Genomic DNA, 21,782 nt, shown 5'->3' on the forward strand with positions numbered 1-21,782 from the left:
ATACAAATTTCCCAAATTTTCTACTAGTACTAAATATTGAAATAATAATGAATAGGATTTATTTTAAATCCTTTTCTATCGAAATTTGACAGTATAAATCAAAGGATTGTAAATTCAGTATTGAATGAAAATTATTCCATAATACAAAATAAACAAACTAGGTGTATACACATTCAGATTACAATCACAAAATTTCATTTGAATAAAACTTTTTGAGTAGATAAAAAAAAGGTGTCTACAGACTTGGAAAGCCAATACTACTATTAATTAAATGTCACAGATTAAATCTTCCTGTTAGTCTCTTATCATTTCCATCTGATAAGTACATGTATCAAAAAAAATACTAATTCATATTTTTTTTCACTTGATTTTTTTTAACTACTTCCTTCCATCACTTCAATCCATGAAAGTGTCGAGTATAAAATTCAATTAACAGTACCAATTTTCCTGAGAATTTCGAAAAAATAATGTCTTCAGAGATGCTTGAGGCCAAAATATTTGAAATTGTCCCTCATTAGCCGTAAACAAACTTTAAACAGCTAATAACAAGATGCTCCACAGGGCACAGCTTTATACGACCACAGAGGTCAAACCCTGAACAGTTGGGGCAAGTATGGACACAACATTCAAGCTTGATACAGCTCTGAATTTGGATTGTGATTTAATAGTTGACACAGCAAAGGTTTCTGACACAGAACTAGTGTGGTCTAATGAATTTTAAAATTTTGCTTTTGAGCAATACACTATGGCTGTTGAATATAAATCCCCTAAAAAAAAAATATTTGAAGAAAAAATTCTTTTTAATTTCTGAAATCTGAAATGAGAAAAAAATTGGAATTGGATTACCTCCCTTACACTGCTTTTAAATTGTCAGAATTGTCCTTTAACCAGAAAAACCCTTGCCCCCCCCCCCCCCCCCTCATTTTTGCCCTTAATTGCTTAATGATTTGATCCATTACCCCCATAACCATCCCTTTGTAGTATGGAAACTTGTGGTATAATTTTTGAGAGATTTATACACTTAAACACAAGTCATTGACTGAAAACTACAAAAATGCGTATTTGGGCCCCTTTTTTGGCTCCTCACTTGTTGAAACCCCCTTGAAGCCAGAACCCCAAAACTCAATTCCAGCCTTTCCTTTGTAGTTATAAACCTTGTAGTATACTTTCAGAGAGATCCATAAACTTAAACACAAGTTATTGTCTGTAAACTAGGAAAATGCTTCTTTTTGGACCTTTTTTGGCCGCTTATTCCTAAATGATCAGGGATATTGACCCTAAACTGACACCAAGCCTTCCCTTCATTATATGGAACCTTGTGGTACATAACATGTCAGAGAGATCCATACAGTTAAACATAAGTTATTGTCCTGAAACTTCAAAAATGCTTGTTTTTGGCCCTTAATTCCTAGACTGTTTGCTCCATAACCCTTAAAATAAATCCCCAGCTTCTACTTAATAGTTTTAACATTGTGGAACAATTTCAGAGTAATTGAAATACTTATTATACACAACTTATTTTCCTGAAACTTGATAAATGTATGTTTTGGGCCGCTTTGGACCCCTAATTCATAAACCTTTGAGACCATAACCCCCAAAATCAATCCCAACCTTCCTTCAATGGTTATAAATTTTATTGATTTCTATTTACTTATACTAAAGTTATTATCTGGAAATCATTCGTCTTCTCAAGACCCTGACGACAATGATGCAGCGCCGCTGGCAACAACGTGATATAAAAACCAAAAGGTCTACAAATAAAACCCACCCTGTACAAAAAATCAGAGCTTTTCATGAGGAATGTACTTTCCTCTATTTAAAATGATTTCAAAATTTTACAACACCAAAAAAGTCAAAATTTAAATAAAACGATAATGATATTTTCATGTCTGCTACAAACCACCTACTCTTGGGCAGGTGAAACTACATGTAATGGGGACTAATAGTTAACAAGCAGAGGTATTAACCCACAGTGGTAGTAATCACATAAACTGTACCAATGAAGCTTCAAAATCTTGATTAGGCCAAAATTAAAAAAATGTTTGTTTTCCCTCCCCCCACCTGGGTCAAAAATAAGCCCCCGGGTCAAAAAATTATTTTCCACAAAAAAATCGTTCCATTTTTGGAAAGTGCTTGAAAGCAGAAGGATTGATATTCTAAATAAATACACTCAAATTGAGCACAAACAACTGATAAGTGGCCTGGACTGGACAAGTCAAACCATTCATGTGACCATGCTATGACAATCACATCCAGTTAAAAAAAAAAAAAAAAAAAAAAGAACCTGCCTTCTGGTCTGTTTACAAAGGGTAGACCCGGGGGAGGGGAAACAGACATTCTTTTAAATGTGGCCTTACATACAAGTATGGCAGCATTATCTTTAAAAAAAAAAACTTACCTTGAGAACACATCAAATTCAAATATAGATATAAAGTCATTACAGGTCAAATCTATTGTGGATTTAAGAGCCATAGCCTCTAATGGAGAACTGATAGGGTGGCACTCATGAAGTGTCTGTCTAAATATCTTCCAGGAAACAATCGTCCTGAAAAAGAAATAAGAGAACAAATTCTAAATCAAATTTTCACTTTAAAAAAATAAAATATGAAAAGTTTCATCCTGATTCAGATTCAAGATTCAAACTAAAAATTTTTTTTATTCTCAGACAGTAAAAGTGTACAACAGGTTAATATAAATTAAATTAAATTCTGATTCTGTGTCCAATCTTTCTTACTTCTGTACATGTTTTGTTAATTTCTACATCAGCCAATGAAATTTCAACTTTCAAATTTTTGAAGCTACAATGTATGTATTAATTTGACAAAACCAAAGGATCCCGAAAGGACATTAAAACAGAACATACATGTAGAATAAAGTGTTTTCAAACCCTTATAAGCATTAAAACACTTGATACAGGATCCGTATTTTAATCAGTTTGAAAATGTTCTTCTGTATCATTATAGAAAGTCATATTATCGAACAGATTCATCTAAAACTGCTAAAAGCAGAGACAACCTAGAATTTTTTTTATCAGAAACACCTTCTTTTTGTTAATTTACCACCAAAAAAATACAAGTTGATCATTATATCTTCAAAATTATTTAAACAACAACTATTTCATTTCAATCTAAAGGAAGTATTTATGTTTACGGTATATTTGCTTTTTCAAACTCTACCCTAAAACTCAGTTTAAGGAAACAGTAAAATGAGATGAATATAAATGGTTTTATAATCTGCACTTGAATAAAACATTACAATACATGTCATGCATGTTCATAGTAATAAACATAAATTTCCTTTGGCAAAGTTATGTTTTTTTGCCAGTAGCCTTGTAAATAACAATCATATAGTCTAATTTTGCTATGTGCCAAACATGTATTTGATTTTGACATAAGATCATTTTTGAAATTCCTAAAGATTTGACATGATAAACAATGATTCAGAAGTTAGGATCTCAAATTGTCTACATGTACATTGAATTTGGTATACTGTACATGTGGTTTCATTTATTTTCGTGGATACCAAATTCCAGGGAATAAGGAAAACTTATAGGTTCATGTTCATAAGAGACAGCCCCTTGGATGTTATCAAAATCTAAAATTGTCTAAGGGAGGGGGAAACACCAGAAATAAGCATGATACACAGGTTATCATGTTTTCTTCATTCAGATCATGAGATATTGTAAAATATCAGACTCATAACACAGTGAAACTTTTTGGTCGTGGGTGATATTTTACATTCTAATATGACATGCTTCTTTCGCTTTGTAAACAACACCATGTGAAAATTCTCGATATATCTATACTTAGCGCAGACTCAGAAATATACATAATAATGGATGTAACAATATACCTCCCACGTAAATCCACATGTATTTGAACTTATTTGCAAACGCATTGCCGATTTAATGGTATTAGAAATTGTAATAAAACAAAAGACAAAAGAACTTTTATTCTTATTCGGATGCATTATAAAAAGAATTAATATACTGAAACTAGTTGCGTTTGTTTCCTAAATATAATAACACAGCTAAATTTTGTGCAATGTCAATTTCATCATGTAACACTTTCTCCACAAACAGGGGTTCATTAAGGGATGCAAATAAGCTTGATATTTATGTTACGATTTTAAAAGCTATCAATCATATACCAATTAAAGTTGCAGTATAAAAATAATCATTTTTTTGTAACAAATTGAAATTTGTATAATATTGTATTAAAATGGAATTCAGAAGTAGGTTTTGTTTTATTTCTATTCCATTGCATTATTCCCATATATCTGACTGATTTCAGTGAGTCAACATGGGAGCTCCTTCGTTACGAAATGTCAATTTTGGTTTTGACGATAGCTTACATGAAAACATGTAAATTAAAATTCGTAAATATTGGGTTTGAGAATTTAACATATTTTTCTATCAGTTATTAACGAAATAATCAATGCAAACTAAATATTTCTGAGAATATTTGAGCTTTATCTTACAAGGAGTTAAAAAGAACAGCTAAACACATGGCATATATATCCACCCTCGCTTCAGTATTTGAATGAACTTATTTGTCCTATTAGAATAGAAATAATTCATGGAAGCCATAGATTTGTTGTAAATTTACACATGGCTTTGGCCGTGCTATTCGTTAATTTTATACCTCGCTAATGCTCAGGATAAAATTCGATAATCACGGCCCAGGCCATGTGTAAATTTCCAACAAATCTATGGCTTCCATGAATTATTTCTTAAATCTCAATGTGTAGAAAACGGGATAATCTATGATTTACAACTGCATATTCTCTTGAGCACCTGAGGTCATCCTTATTCTAATGTTAAATATCTTTTACTGAGTAATGTTTTTGTTTGTCTATTCATTGTTTTTTTCTTTTTCACCATTGTTTTGGGTGTTTAAATTGGACTTCTTATTTTAGACTCCCACTTTGAATATTCTCTTCCTTTCTTATGATCATGATGACTGCAAATTCAGAACATAATTAGACTTATACAAATGTTATAAAGAGTAGATTTTTAGCTCATTAGTACATGTACGTACAAGTTTCAGAATCATCATATTTTAGGGTTGAAATTTTATAAACATTTCATTGGACTACAAACAGAGTGAGCTCCCGAAATATTCCAGGATATCCTGAATTGGAGTTATATTTTAAGTGCTGTATAAATACATTTTTGTGTATTAAATTATTGATGTCCGGAATTCAAGTTAAGGACCTCCTTTAATATAACATTTATTTGACATTTAAACTTATGAGAAAATACAATGATGATAAGTATGGTATAGTGCAAAACATTTAGATGTCTATTGTTTTTACTGGAGCCCCAATAATACTAAGATAACAGCAGTAACTGGATTTTCAGGGCCATGCTTGTTTTCTTTCTTTATCATATTATCTGCTGTAACTTAACCACAGCCTCCCTGAATATGTAGGATTAAATAGTGTCCCCCATGAAATGATGTCCCATGGACAAAATTTCACACAAATGACCTGTGAAATTTTGTCTGGGACAGAATTTTATTATAAAATATTGTCCACTTCTGTGTAAAAGTGTCCCTTGAAAAGAGATTCTATTTTTCTTTGTTGGATATTTTTTCATCTATGTGAAATCATATCCAAATTGCATAACAGTCTTGTCTAATACCCTGTTTCAGTTTGTCCTTAATTTTAACGTTTTCTCCTGTGTTTTTTGTCAACATGTAGGCGCGGATCCAAGGGGGGGGGGGGGGGGGGGGGGGGTCCGGGAGTGGGAACCCCCTTTTTTTGGACAATCAATGCATTTAAATGGGGACATTTAGTTGGAACCCCCCACCCTTTGTCCTGGGTTAGGACCCCTCCTTTTTTTTTTAAATGGCTGGATCCACCCCTGACATGTATATAAAACATTTCATTGTTTTTAATTTCAAATTGCTTGGCCTTCCTTCTAAATGATCTTCTTTCATAATTATTAAACTCTGGAGGTAATTGACCATCACACAAAAAGTCAAATAGCTGTTTATATTCATCTTCATTTAAATTTCAATTATGATTTAACTAATTCATTGATTAAAACATTTCAATGATTGCTAAATTATTTCCCTTCTTTAAAGATTTATTTAATAGATGATCTGTGAAATATAGCTCAAGAAGACACAATTTCATGGGACACTTTTTGGCTTACAAATACACATACAAATCTACATCCTAACACATACAATGTATATATAAATATATGGACCACCCCCCCCCCCCCCCCCCCGAAAAAAAAACAAACTTTCATTCATCCACAAAAATTTGATAAATCAAAAGAACAACTATCCTATAAGACCTTGATTTAGAAATTGGATCATTCAGTTTAACTTGCAAAATTTAAATCTTGCATTTAAATGGCGTAAAAGACACATATATAGTTTCATACATGTACATGTAGTTATAACATATATATATATATATTGACAGAAACAGGATATCAGACTTGCAAAAATTAGGTCAAGTATCTACAAAAAATAATTGTTCGTTTCCTGTTGCAAATTTGTTTTATATATTATCAATCTTTCATACAGCAGATCAATGTCTGGTAATTTGCACAGCTTCCGTAACTTCTAATGTTTTAATTAAAACATAATGTTTTAGTAGGTATATCATGGTCGTTATATTCTTAACAACTTTCTTTTATATTCATCAAACATTCTTATGTATTATAATTAAATTATTTTTGTTTTCATGACATAATTTCGGTTTGTAGTTTAGTGTCCAGAGAAGCCACTGTATACAATTTTATGCATGATTGAGTGCCATGAATTTTATATTTATTTACTTTACAATAAACATTCATTTTCTTACACCCAACCGGATCTTATTCAACAAAACACAGTTCCTTTGTTACAGTCTGAATATATATATATATGGTGTAACATCAACGAGTTGGAAAATGAATCTGTCATTTCAATTAAATTCATAAATATACAAAAAATTCGTAAGGGTTCCGCGGAACCCAGTGTCTCGCCTACTTTTGCTGTTAATCGCAGACTCAACAAAAATGAGGAAAAACATCAATAAAAATTTCCCTCTCGATACTGTCTTTTGATTGAAAGAAGCTTCGCAGTTTGGTAAAAATCCAGGATAGTTTATGAATCTAATAAATGTTTTATAAACTTTAACTGCAGACTGTATGTAATGTTAACTGGAAGAAAAACTAAGTCCATTTATAAGTAAAATACAGAAAAGTGGAATTTTTTTTACAAAATTTACTTCTGAATAATATCTTATGATCAGAAACTTTTGTCCAAGTTTGGTAGAAATCCAGGATAGTTTAAGAACATTATAAAAATTTAAAAAACTTAAACCACAAAGTGAATGTTTTGTTTCTGGCAAAAAAACTAAGTCCATTTATAAGTAAAATACGGAAAAGTAGAAATTTATTTTTACAAAATTTTCTTCTTGATACTATCTTATGATCATAAACAAGCTTCTGTCCAAGTTTGGTACAAATCATGGATAGTTTATGAAAGTTATAAAAATTTTAAAAACTTTAACCACAGAGTGAATGTTATGTTTCCTCGCAGAAAAACTAAGTCCATTTATAAGTAAAATACGGAAAAAATGGAATTTTATTTTTTCAAAATTTACTTCTGGATACTTTCTTATGATCATAAACAAGCTTCTGTCAAAGTTTGGTAGAAATCCAGTATAGTTTAAGAAAGTTATTAAAATTTCAAAAACTTTAACCACAGAGTGAATATTTGTGGACGCCGCCGACGACGACGACGCCGACGACGACGGAATGTAGGATCGCTTAGTCTCGCTTTTTCGACTAAAGTCGAAGGCTCGACAAAAATGTACCAAAGCTCAACAAAGGCAAAATTTCAACATGTTCATGTATATCAATGAGTCATTGATTACCACTGAAAAATATTTTAATGGACGAAGGCCACCAATGGGTCTTCAATGCAGCCAGAAACTCCCACCCCCCAAGGCATCATTCAGCTGACCCCTAAACAAATATGTATTCATTTTTGTATTGACATATATGTACATGTATAATCATAATGGGCATAGGCCTTCATTACATCATTTCAGTAGGCCAGAATTCAAACTTTGTACCATATTAATTATAAATGGTCTATGGTCCCATAACAAATTTTATAAACATGTGTTTATATACATGTATTGTAGGAAAAGTTCCTAATCACTCAGCTTAGTAATGGCTTACTACAGTCCTGTGTGCAAGTTTGAAACAATTTTCTTCTGCAAACAAAAATGGTAAAAATTGACTGAAAAATTCGTGGATGGATAGCAAATTTGGCACAAGACAGTAATTTTTCTGTTGTCTTCTGAACATAGAAAAGAGTCTTGGACAGCCAAATGTGGATTTCAAATTTTAACTCTATGAAATTAAATTTCCTACAACAGTTTTACAACTAGTACTGTATACATGTATGTATGAACAATGAATAGTAAATTAACAAAAATACCAAACTTTTAGGAAAATTCTACATAAAAAGTCTGTAATTAAATGGCAAAATCAAAAGCTCAGATGAATGGATAACAACTTTCATATTCCTGACTTGGTAAAAGCATTTTCTTAAAAAGAAAATGGTGCACAGTCCTGCTGATATTTGTGTATTGTATAATACAATCTTTAAGACAAATTTGAAGAATCATGAATTGGGTCTTGAAAATTCAAAACTTCGATTTCTATGACTGTGAGGGGAACAATTAAGTTGTATAAAACAGATGAGGTGGTCAGAGTCTGTGCCTTCAACCACTAGCCTTCTGCATGAGTGGTCAAAAATTTAGACTAGGGAAAATAAGTGAAAAAATTTTATAGCCTCTAGTTCAAATGTTGAAATTTGTGATAATGGCTAGTACATGTATTTGAAGCTAAAATAGTTTTTTTTTTTTGGCACAAACTCTCAGGTCGGCCTGTTCTGTAAATTTACTGACATAGGTTGACCAGTATTTTTCAGACTACATTGTTTGTCCCAGTGTTAACTGTTCTGTAGACAAAATTCCCCTTCCTTTTTATGAATGGATAATATTACACCTGTTAACCCGGGGCCCATCAGTGTGAAGGATGTTATTAAACAATTGACTTTAACTGTGACAAAATACCATAGCATTTAGATAATCAAAATGCACAGGATATGCACTCAGGGCATTATCTATAACATGTAGGATTTTAGAAAGAGAAAAGTGACTTCTCCTTCCATGAAAGAATAGGCAGTTCTAAGTGGTCAATTTCAAAATTCTTGGAGAAGTGAGATTTCATAACCGTTTCGGTTACATCCTTGTATTTTTTTTCAGATATCTATATTCATGATATTGTTCAAAATGTATATATAAATATTGTAATAAAAACGTTTAGACAATATACATTTTGTAGTTGACTCAAAATAAAATTTGTTGCTAGGGACATAAGAAAAAGCCGAGTAATATTGTGATGTACTAAATTCATGTGCATCTGCCTCAGTTTATTTTTATAAGTCAAAAAAAAATTACTCTCACTTTACCTAATGAATTTCACATGATTGGGCAATTTAATTTATTTCATTAAATTTTATATATATATATAAATTATTTATTTTACTGACCTTGGGAATGACTGCTAAGCCTTATTTAAAAGTCAGAGTAGGATTATGAATTAAGATATATGTCATCAATGCTGAGCTGTTTACCCATGTTGTGTACCAGTAGTGATCAGTAGCCAGCAACCTTTCTGTTAACATGGTTAATACTTTTGAGGTACCTTGGATTCATTTATTTTCGTGGGAACGGATTTTTGTGGATGAAGGATACCTTGAGTGTTCGGCATTGGTTTTGAAGAAGTCTTCATACAAGCCTTTAGAAAATTTGTTATTCATTGAGAATTAATTTCGTGGTTCAAGGTCACCTATATCCTCGAAATCCATGAAATCCACAAAAATTGGTATCCAACAAATAACAATAAATCCACAGTATGTGGATGACATTTTCATAGGCGGATCCAGGGGGCCCCCCTTTTGTAGGAAAACTTTGGTTGATTATATACATGTAGGCAATTATTGAAGCATGACTGGAGCGGGGTCCCCCCTTAAGTCAGTCAGCGGGCCCCTCCTTAGGAAAAGTTCTGGATCTGCCACTGATTTTAAACCCTTTTCTTTATATAGATATGGATAATGTCCTCTCACTACATAATTCAAAATAAGGTGACAATGTTAATGCACCTGAGATCACCCCTAGTTTTGGTGGGGCTCAGACTGTTGCTTAGTCTTTAGTTGTCTGTGATGTGTCATGTGTACTTGTGTTTGTCTATTGGTCTTTGCTTTTTAGGCCATGGCGTTGTCAGTTTATTTTTCGGTTTATAGTTTGAATGTCCATCTGGCAAATGTCTGGTATCTTTTGCCAATCTTCTTGAAGTTTAATGCATCTATTCCAATCAAATACGACAGATACAGATAAATCTGCCTCATACATGTACATGATGTACATAACTTGCAAATTGACTTGCATCAAGAAATTAAAAAAAAATTATATAACGAGAGTCTGTACATGTTGAGAACTAAATTTTTCAACAAAAGAGATGATATCAGCTTTCAATTGTGAACTTTCCATTTCTATGTTCATGATGTACAAATCATCAATTGTAGCAATATTCTTTATCCACAAGCACCTGCATACAAAATGTAAATGTGTTATCAATGTTGTACATGTACATGTATATCTCCCAGCTGATACAGTAACAATATTCCAGAGCTTGCATTCCTTTGGTAAATGGTTGCTGCTAACAAGGAAAGTTTTAAAACAAGGGTTTCAAGAAGTGAAATTGAAGTCATTTGTTAGAAATTTTAAGGACACCATCAAGAGATTGTTGACTGTTTCGGTATACAATGTATATCTGTTCAAATTAATGTGACCACTGAATTGTACATGTATATATACTGTTTAGTTTTAACATATTTATTTATAGTGGATTGGGAAACAAGTTTTGCAACTTATATTAATCCATTTCCACTTTGCGGGTGCGAGTGCTGCCTACTCTTTTTCGAAATCTACAAGGGTGTCTTTAATATGCAAGATATATGGCTCTCTCTAAAAACGGGTCAGCCATTTATCGTCCCCTATCGACAGACTATCATCGTTTTCTCAAGACCATACTCGCAGATGGTGTCAAGGGAGAGCCAAAAATTGAGTTCCTGAAATATTCACCCCAAACGGGAAAATAGTATTTCTACAGTATATACTGTAATACTATATGTTCCAATTGTTTGAAAACCATGATCTTGTCCTCTTTTCCTTGAATGTGACATCACTAAATTAGACTGTGCTCTCCATACAATGGTCATTGCATATAACATGCCTATTATCAAAAACAATTATACATGTCTTCATGTACTAAATGTAAATTGTATACATGTACATTACATAGTACATAAATATTATTGCAAATACTTACTTATTTCCGAAAGAATCCTTCCACCAATCAGCAGCATCAGCTTTAGTTATTCTAAATGTGTCACCAGCATATGTGCCATTGGGATAGATGGCCTTTAATTCTGCAAGCATGTGCGAAAACACAAGTGACAGTTTTGTCAAATTTCTTCTATAATGTGAATTTTCATCAAACATTTTCTCCTTTCCTTCCTTAAAAAGCTTGATTGTATTTTTGCATTTGTTCATTAAATTTTCAATAAATATTCTAAAATATTCATTCTCGTTTAATGTGTTTATTTTATCGTCATATCGGTTTGCCACTAATCGCAAGTGTTGATAAGTGTCAGGTAAGATATCCAAAATGAATGGAGGACTGTTTCTTAGGTTCATTCTCGGGTGTTGGCACGATTTCACAACCTTGTCCATTAATTTCCATGATTTTTCTATTGTCTTTTTGTCGACTACAAGCTTTTGTTGAGGGAAAACAACTTGTAACATGCCCAATACACCACCAAACTCTTTCTTCGGTCTATCCCTGTTCGCCATTTTGTTTTCCTTCCTGGTTATTACCTTATTCCTGAGTGAACAACCTCGGGGATTTCCCTTTTCCGTTCTACAATGATTATGGTGAATTAAGTTGATGCCGCGAAATATATGAAATAATCGAGTTGCCCTTAATAATTAAAAAATCTTTCTCATTATACCAATTTACTCCAGATTCAATGAATAAGTTCCTGACCATATGAGTATTTGGTCCATACGCGTATAAACAATAAAAGATTAACGTCGATCAGTTAATAGATCTTTAAAATACCTTCACTGTTAATTGCACCGTTGCCTCGTGCGAATGGATTTTTCTATGTCTGTTTGATTTCAATTTTAAGGTTAAAAAATAAGTTGATTTTCGATTTTACCTGTGTAAGACTGATTTTTTGTGGATCGAATCAATCAATCAAGTGATAATCATTTACGGTTACCTTTGTTTCACTTTCAATGTTCTTCTTCTTCCAATACAGTGCACGCTTCTAATTGAGTATATATTATATTATCGCACTATTGCCCATGCTGGGTGTGACAACAAAGGTGCAAGAAAATATTTACAGGTGCAAGTTAAAAACAGTCTGATGGTGCAATTAAGGGATACTGCAGCTCAATACCCCCTGCTTGAAAGCATCTAGTGAGGTACTGTCAACCAAAGGTTGTGGAAGGCTGTTCCATATCCGTATGCTATCTGGAAAGAAGGATGCCTTTATGTTGAAGTTCTGGCATACGGTACGAGATATCGTGTTGTGTGTCCTCTAGCTACGGATGATGTAGTGTGTAACTCTAGCGTTGGTATTGCTACGAGGCCATTTACTATCCTGTACATCATTACTGCTTTGCAATTGGCCCTCCTCTCGGCTAGTGGTTGCCACTGTAGAGTTTTTAGCATTGATGTTACACTGCTGGTTTGTTGGTAGTTGTTCAATACAAACCGGGCTGATTTTCCTTGCACACTTTCTAATTTCTGTATGTTAAGGTGGTGAATGGGTCCCAGACTGAGCATGCATACTCAAGCAATGGTCTTACTAGCGTTGTGTATCATACAGCTTTTGTTTTTTGGGGACAGTGCTGAAGATTTCTTTGGATGAAGGCCTGGTTGAATTAGCCTTTTTAGCTATACTCTCTATGTGGGTGTTCCAATTAATAGTTTTGTGGATTGTGACGCCTAGATATTTTGCTGAGTCAACCAGTTCTAAATTGTGCCCATGAATGTTGTAGCTTGTTAGATGTGGCTTGTGCTTGTTGGTAACGCGTAGCAGTTGGCATTTGGTGGAATGGAATTCCATTTGCCAATCAGATTCCCATCTGAGCAAGATGTTCATATCTTCTTGTAGTAACTGCGAGTCTGTATCATTTTGGATCCTTCTGTACTATACGCAGTCATCAGCAAATAGACGAACTGTTGATGACTGAACATAGTCTGGTAGGTCGTTGATGAACAGAAGTAACATGAGTGGTCCAAGTACACTCCCCTGTGGTACTCCTGATTGTACTGGTGCAGTGTGAGATGTTTTACAATCCACAACGACTCTCTGATTTCTGGAGCTGAGGAAGTAGTCCCTGATCCATTGGAGTGTTGGCCCGCTTATACCATAGTACTCTGCTTTGTACAAAAGTCTCTCGTGAGGGACTTAATCGAATGCCTTGGAAAAATCAAACAAGATAACACAGTGTGGGAACGGAACTGTACGGTTTTCTAATAATTTGGTAATTTGGGAGACTGTCAAGCGGGGCTCCGACATTTGCAAAATAACAAGTTGCTTGATGGAAACTTTGATGAACTCTTATGTTACTATATAACGTTTCTGCTTCAAGTTTTGGTAGCTAAAACATTCTTTATGTAAATATGAACCAATAAAATAATAAGAAAGATATATATATGCATCCAAACGTTTTCCTTAGAATGGTGGAGCTACGTGTAAAACGATCAAAATTGTCACACAACACCGATAAAAAATGTCAAATAAACATCGAAAAATCAATGTTTGCCACCTGAATTTTCACTTGTACCTTTTCTGATATAATAGTCTTACCTGTCTGAAAGTATCAAAGCCATCGTCCCAAGAGAAATCCAAATATATTCATTTTCTCCATGTCGGATATTTTTATTGACTGTACAATCGCTTGCAAGTTTACTGTACAATCACTCGGAGCCTTCCTGTACAATCACTTGGAGCTTTCCTGTAGAATTGCTTGGTCAAATTTATTAAATACATTGCATTTGCATTGCTTTGGTTGTTTCTTGCTGTCCTATTATATTCATCTATGGGTTTTGAAATGAAAATAAGCACAAAACCAGTCATTTTGATAATTAAGATTCTATCAAGGAACCCTTTTAAGGTGACTATATGAGAGACAAAAACAAAATGTGTACAATAGATATAAAAAAAGAAGATGTGGTATGATTGTCAGAGAGACAACTCTCCACAAGAGACCAAAAAATGACACAGAAATTACCAACTATAGGTCACCGTACGGTCGTCAACAATGAGCAAAGCCCATACCGCATAGACGGCTATAAAAGGCCCCGAAATAACAATGTAAAACGAGAAAACTAACGGCTTATTTATGTACAAAAAATGAACGAAAAACAAATATGTAACACACAAACAAACAACCACTGAATAAGTATACAAGACAAAAAGAAAAGGACAGTACAAAATATGTCAAGAATCTAAAAATAAAAATGAAAATAATTCTCGTACAAAATAAATATTCATATATACCGAAAAGGTGACTAGATGCTCTGGAAGGGTAATTAGCGTATTTTGAATTTAACTTTATATATTATTTACCAGCCATTTTAAAAAAATAATAATAAATACATATTTAAACAATAAAACAACGAATTTTTCATCACAGGATCGGGATATTGTAACTTGATTGTAATTCGAATGTGGAATGGTGGTAGCTAACCACGAATCCAAGAAAAGACACGTATAGGTCAATAAACATGATATCAAAATAAGAAGATGTGGTATAATTTCAAATAAGATGTCTGTTTATTACAAGCTATAGATACTGGTAGAAAAAGCTCCAATATAAAAATAAGGAGATGTGATATGATTGTCAAAGTTCAAAAAATAAATGGATTTAAGCAATTATAGTCGGCTATAAATGGTCCCGACATGAAAAATAAGAATCAATACATTTCGAAAACTGACGGCCTAATTCATAATGAAACAATTTACGAAAAATATATATGACAGACATGAGCCAATGACAACCACTGAACTACGGGCTCTTGACTTGAAACAGGTACATAAAGAATTTGGCAGGGCTAAAACTGTCTGTGTGCGCTCATTTCTCCCCAAAACTAGCACAGCACAATACCAAACTATAAAAAATCAATTGAATGATCGGATGATCATCTAATATTATCATTGACGATATCAGACCAGGTGCGAAACCAGCCTTTCTGCAAAAGGGGGATCCAAACCACGGAACACCCTGAAACGTCCACAAAATAAAAAAAAAATCGATAAAAAATGGGGTTTCAACCACCAAAACTCCCTCTCCCCGCATACCGGATCCGCTAATGCAGGCTGCATCCATTAAGATAAAAGCTTCAAACATCAGTAACACTTTTGAGTGTGTAATTTAGGTTTAAAAAAATTGATAACAATACCAAATAACTAACTGTTATTAAATCGTAACAGAAAAAGGAGAGAAAAATTATGCCAGACATATGTTGCATTGGATTGCAGTAGTTTTGATAAATATTTATATGACAAAAGTATCATTGAAAACATAAACTGATCATGAATGTGACAGAAGAGATAATAGTAAGCATTATCTACTTAAGAGTTATAATTAGTCATATGCCACTAGAAACTATTACAGCAAAATGCAATGAGTGTGTAGGTAAAGGTAATACCCTTGACTAGCTTGCTTGCTAGCTGGACCGTGAAGTCAGAACAAGGAAAAGTAGATTACCCTACTTTCGGAGTAGTCTAGTTGGCCAAACGATGAAAAGAAAAGCTCCAAGCGATTGTACAGGAAGGCTCCGAGTGATTGTACAGTAAACTTGCAAGCGATTGTACAGTCAATAAAAATATCCGACATGGAGAAAATGAATATTTGGATGTCCCCTGGGACAATGGCTTTGATACTTTCAGACAGGTAAGACTATATATCAGAAAAGATACAAGTGAAAATTCAGGTAGCAAACATTGATTTTTCGATGTTTATTTGACATTTTTTATCGGTGTTGTGTGACAATTTTGATCGTTTTACACGGAGCTCCACCATTCAAAGGAAAACGTTTGGATGCATATATCTTTCTCATCATTTTATTGGTTCGTATTTACATAAAGAATGTTTTAGCTACCAAAACTTGAAGCAGAAACGTTATATAGTAACATAAGAGTTCATCAAAGTTTCCATCAAGCAACTTGTTATTTTGCAAATGTCGGAGCCCCACTTGACAGTCTCCCGAATGACCAAATTATTAGAAAACCGTACAGTTCCGTTCCCACACTGTGGATAAGAGGTCAATTTGTTCACCCAGATCTATGTTTTAGCCAGGTCCTGTATTGTAACTAAGGATAAGTTGTGACTCGCAGGATCGGTTCTTTCTGAATCCAAGTTGAGTGTCGTTTAGGATATCAAGATGTTTTGCAATACTACTGCATATTATGTGCTCTAGGATCTTGCATGTGACAACAGTCAATGAAACTGGACGGTAGTTACTGGCACGTGATTTATCTCCTTTCTTGAAAATTGGAACAACAAAGGCTTCTTTCCATTCAGGTGGTATGGTGCCTTGATTTATTAATGCTTGGAAGAAGGTGGTAAATGTTTCTGCTAGGTATGGTGCAAGCTCTTTGATAAGTCTTGTTGGGATCTCATCTGGACCAGCTGCTTTGTGGTCAAATTGTGGATGTTCAAGTTGCTTAGCAGTTTTTGTACGCCATTTTCAGTTACATGTATTTTGTTCATTGTTGGATCTAGACTCTTTCCTTTATTTGGTATGGTTTTTGATATCCTCACTGGTGTTGAATACAGATGAAAATTGATCATTCAGAATGTTTGCCTTCTTTTCACTTTCTGAGTAAGTGAGTCCATCTGTATTTTTGAGAGGTGAAACTCCAACAGATTCGCATTTCTTACTTTTAATAAATCCCCAGAATCTTTTAGGGTTTGGTCTTTCTTGCTTTTTCAAAGCTCCTCTTTTTCTATCTTGTGAGTTTTTTAATCTTCTGGTTGATCCAGGGTTGATTGAATCTTGAGGATGACATTTTTGATGGTACTGTTTGTTCAAGTATGGTAAGTAAGCTGGTTTTAATAAATTCCCACATTACAGTTATAGGGCTGTCCAGGTTAAATTTCTTCTTAAAGTCTGCATTTAATTTCATAGCCTTTTCAACTTGTTCCTTGGCATCCGCCTTTTTCCAAATAAATATTTTTCTCTTTACAGGTTTGTTGATTTTAGCTGTTATATCAGTGTCGATGTATACAATGTCATGGTCACCAATGCCTGGTAATGGCTCGCAGCGATATACCAATGAAGGCCGAATTGTCAGAAATAGGTCTAACATTTGTTGTTTTCTTGTTGGAAAAGTGACTATATGTTAACATTCTTTTCTTTTAATAGTCCATCTCTCGCTATTAAGGTGTCAAATTGAAGTTTACATGAATACAGATTCAATGAGGTCGAATTATTCACTTGCAAATGAATAATTCATCATCGATGTTTCTTAGTTTATTTTGACTAAATTGAACCATACTGGCTGCTAATAACGAATTATCATTTCACTATTTCACTTTCATTAATGAATGAACAAAACAAAAAACATGATTTTATTTTTTTTATGTATCTCGCAGCTAGTACCCCTTTAACTTGGCAAGAAATCAACTGCTCAAGTCAAATGCAGCTATGTCATTGAACCCTATTTAATATATTTTTTTATTTTTGTATTTCATTTAATTTTAGCAGCCAAATTAAAATTTCTTAAATATTTCATATAATTTTTAGTTCACTGATTTATTTAGTTTATCCTATTTCGATTTAACGAGTTTACATACTGTCTGTTACAGTAGTTTAAAAGTGTTGTCCCTCTATTCTTATGTTGAAAATAATTTGTATAAATAAGAATATGAACACAAAATAAGTTAGTAACTTGTACCGATTTAGGTGGATAGAACGAGCTATGTGTTCTTGTGAGACTCAGAGAATTTCGAATATAAACAAAAATACCTATATGATCTTACTTACTCATCAGAGGCGGATTTAGGGGGGGGGGCGGCAGGTGGCCCGGGCCCCCCCCCCTTTTTGGGAAAAAAAATTGGTTACTCATATAGGGAATCACTGATGCGTGACTGGAGCGGGCCCCCCTTAGGTCAGTCAGTGGGCCCCTCTTATGAAAATGTCTGGATCCGCCACTGCTCATATGGTCCGTCCCGACGAGTATCATCCATATGATATTGTCATGACCATACGCGTATGGTTTTAGTACTCATATGCCATGGCACGGAACATTAAAAAAAATGGCCAACATAGATACGAGTATCTTGTCTTAGGGAGGGATAAAACACAAAATTCTCTGAAACTGACATTATCAAGATGCTTGATTTCTTGATTGACTTGCAACATAATGGAGGACGTGTTTTTCAACAAAACGTGGACATTTATGGAATGTTGAGAAAGAAACCCTATACTAACCTGACAATATGCCGGCATGTGCTGCCTGATTGGAGACAAACGGCATGCCAAGTGTGTAGCAAGGTTCTGCAGCATTTTCTCTTATAATTGCATGTGCATGTGTTAAAGCAGAAGCAATAAAAGAGGGACGAGAGATACCAGAGGCACAGTCAAACTCATAGATCGAAAATAAACTGACAACGACATGGCTAAAAATTAAAAGACAAACAGACAAAAAATGTACAGAAGACAAAACATAGAAAACTAAAGACTAAGCAACACGAACCCCACCAAAAACTTGGGGTGATGTCAAGTGCTCCGGAAGGGTAAGCAGATCCTGCTCCACATCCGTCGTGTTGTTATTACAAATCCGGTAAATAGTCTTATTCGGTAGGTCACATTCGTTAAAAGGGAAGAGTATTGTAGTTACGACAAAAGGAACATAACCGATACCATCTGTGAAACGGTTATTCAATAACGGTCAACCAACTCGTGATGGCGTCCGTACAATTTACGAAGGGATGATTTCAACTTCACCATTTGGAACTCTTGATTTAAAAGCTTCCTTGTGAGCAGCTATCCTCTATCAAGGAAATCATGATAGGAAATACAAGCCCGGGAATATCGTATCAATTGGGAGATATATACTCCGTATACAGGCGCTGCTGGAATGTTGCTACATAGAAATTGAAAGTTAACAATTGGGAAGCTGAAATAATCTCTTTTGTCATAAAGTTTTCAGCCGACCCTCATTGCCAATTTTTAGATGTAAGTCGAGATATGAGGCAGACTTAACTTTCATGTTTTTATATAAATAAGGCCGTTAGTTTCTCGTTTGAATTGTTTTACATTGTCTTATCGGGGCCTTTTATAGCTGACTATGCGGTATGGGCTTTGCTCATTGTTGAAGGTCGTACGGTGACCTATAGTTGTTAATGTCTGTGTCATTTTGGTCTCTTGTGGACAGTTGTCTCATTGGCAATCATACCACATCTTTTTTTTATATTTACTGTATCTGTAGTATCCTTTATATCTAGTTCGATGGAATAGATTCGTTCAACATAGTCACTAAATTTTGTATTATTTAGTGACTGAGAGAACATCATCTATATATTTATGAACGTAAAGTTAAAGGATATTGCAAACTTCTTATCTTTCTTTCTAAGAAGTTCCTGTATGAAGTCAGCCTAATAATAATAAAGAAACAAGTCGGCAAGACGAGGGGAACAATTGGTTCCTATTGGAATTCCGACAGTCTGTTGAAAAACACGTCCTCCAAACGTAACAAATATGTTGTCAATCAAGAAATCAAGCATCTTGATAATGTCAGTTTCAGAGAATACTATTGCAAGACGAGAGAGTTTAGAATGTATGTACTCTAAAAGATCTTTGGAATTTATTAGTATCCACATCTAGTTCACGCCACCTCTAGAATAGGCAGTTTCACAATAGCTTTGGAGCCCGGCTTTAATTGATTGCTGATAAAATAGATGTTAATAATTTAGAAAGATGTTTCATTGAGCACTTGGAAGAACCATATACCGTTGTTTGTAAGGACACTTATGTAGGTGTCCAATACAGTGATGGAAGATCCAGTTCTTAATCTTTGGTTGAAATTCCAAATGAACATAGAACAGACCTATGATTATCCAGGATTTCCTCTTTGGTAAGTGTCGTGAGGGTATATAAACTCATCATAGATAGATACCAGGATAGAAATTTTTTTTTACGCATCAGTGACGCTCGAATAAAAACAGTTAAAAAGGCAACAAAAGTACGAAAAGTAACACCTGGGAAAACGGAAAGTTTGATAATATTAATTAATAATTCTTTAATATATAATGCCATGCTGCTAATCTCCTTATTAAGTATGCTATCATCAGCAAGTTCTATATTGATAACAGTGGCGGATCCAGAACTTTTTGTAAAAAGGGGGGGGGCTCCAGTACCGCTTCAGTGATTCCCTATATAATCAATGTCTTGGGGGATGTAGTTGTCTCGTTTGAGAATCATATACCACATCTCTTTATTTAATACTTCACAACAAAAATAGATAAAAAGGTAAATAAATTACAACAACGACAACAACGTCTTGGAAACAATAGATATAAGACATTAGAAATTTATTTCAAGTTTTTTTCAAAAGTTTCCAAATCTGAGAAACATAAATTAAGAAAATCTCTTTATCTGTAGATTCATGATAATGACAAATGAAGAAAAAAAGAGACAAAAGTTTGGATAAATAAATAGAGTTATTCTTCTTGAGCATTTATATGCTCTTTATGGTCCCTTTGATTAGAAATAAAGATATTTGAGTTTGAATGTGAATTGAATTCGATATATTTTAATTACTTAAACAATTGCAGGGGTAATTGTCATGCAGGCAAGATACATATATAGGATATAATTACAGTATGTAGTGTAATAAGGTCGATTTTATGAAAAATATTTGTAAACTATTGTAATTGGAATTAACATAACCAGAAATATAGTTTTTATATGATTTTGAAGTAGTTCTCCTTATGACCAGTGTACAGCAGTGCAATACCACAGTGCACAGTTCAATGGGCGGTCTCTCAGGACAGGGACTTTCTATATAGTATAGTATAGAAAGTCCATGCTCCAGCTACACTGAAATGTCCCAAATATTATAATATATATAAGATTATACCAACCTGCAGATTAAAACAGAATTCCATATATATAATACTTTATAGACTTTAAAATTAAGAATTCCAAATTTGATTAAAGCAAAAAGCTACTTTCGTTTATATTTCAAAATCTATTTAATAATTTGTTTCGTATTCTAGGACAATTAAATAAAACACGAAAAATTTTGTAAAGCTGTTCATAAGGACGCTTAGCCTAAATAACTCTATAGAAAACGTTCTTTCACTTGAAAAACAGAAACGTAGCATTAGAATGAAAAGGCAAACCATCTGTTGAAAGTGTCTAGATTGATTAATATCAATACCTGTCATATCCTTGCTTCATTTAACTTCGAACTGATTGAGGTTCGGCAGTCATCGTCTGTGAGACTTGAGACAGTATTCAAAAAGTCTTATATAGTGCTATATTGGCAATGCCCTATCTTCTTTTTTCAAGTCTTAACTTGAATATGATCTAGGGCTATTTATATGTTATTAAAAAAATGTTGAACCGCTTGCTTAAGGTGTCTGTACATGTACTAATATAGAATACATAG

At 33.7% G+C, this 21,782-nt stretch overlaps 1 protein-coding gene across 5 annotated transcripts in view; it reads right to left on the reverse strand.

The window, feature by feature from the left end:
- Window positions 1-11,962, reverse strand: part of LOC143079585 (E3 ubiquitin-protein ligase CBL-B-like) — a 41,011-nt gene extending 29,049 nt beyond the window's left edge. For 4 of the 5 annotated variants that reach the window (XM_076254999.1, XM_076255000.1, XM_076255001.1 and 1 more), the window contains exons 1-2: window positions 11,414-11,962; window positions 2,399-2,545 (exon numbers count right to left, since the gene is read on the reverse strand). In XM_076254999.1, the coding sequence (XP_076111114.1) occupies window positions 2,399-2,545; window positions 11,414-11,937 (671 nt within the window). In that variant the 5' untranslated portion in view covers window positions 11,938-11,962. The remainder of the gene's footprint in view (window positions 1-2,398; window positions 2,546-11,413) is intronic. The other variant, XM_076255002.1, reaches the window with a different exon arrangement.
- Between the last annotated feature and the right edge of the window lie 9,820 nt (window positions 11,963-21,782).

Source organism: Mytilus galloprovincialis, chromosome 6, assembly GCF_965363235.1.
Source record: "Mytilus galloprovincialis chromosome 6, xbMytGall1.hap1.1, whole genome shotgun sequence".
In the NCBI taxonomy this organism is placed as follows: Eukaryota; Metazoa; Mollusca; class Bivalvia; order Mytilida; family Mytilidae; genus Mytilus; species Mytilus galloprovincialis.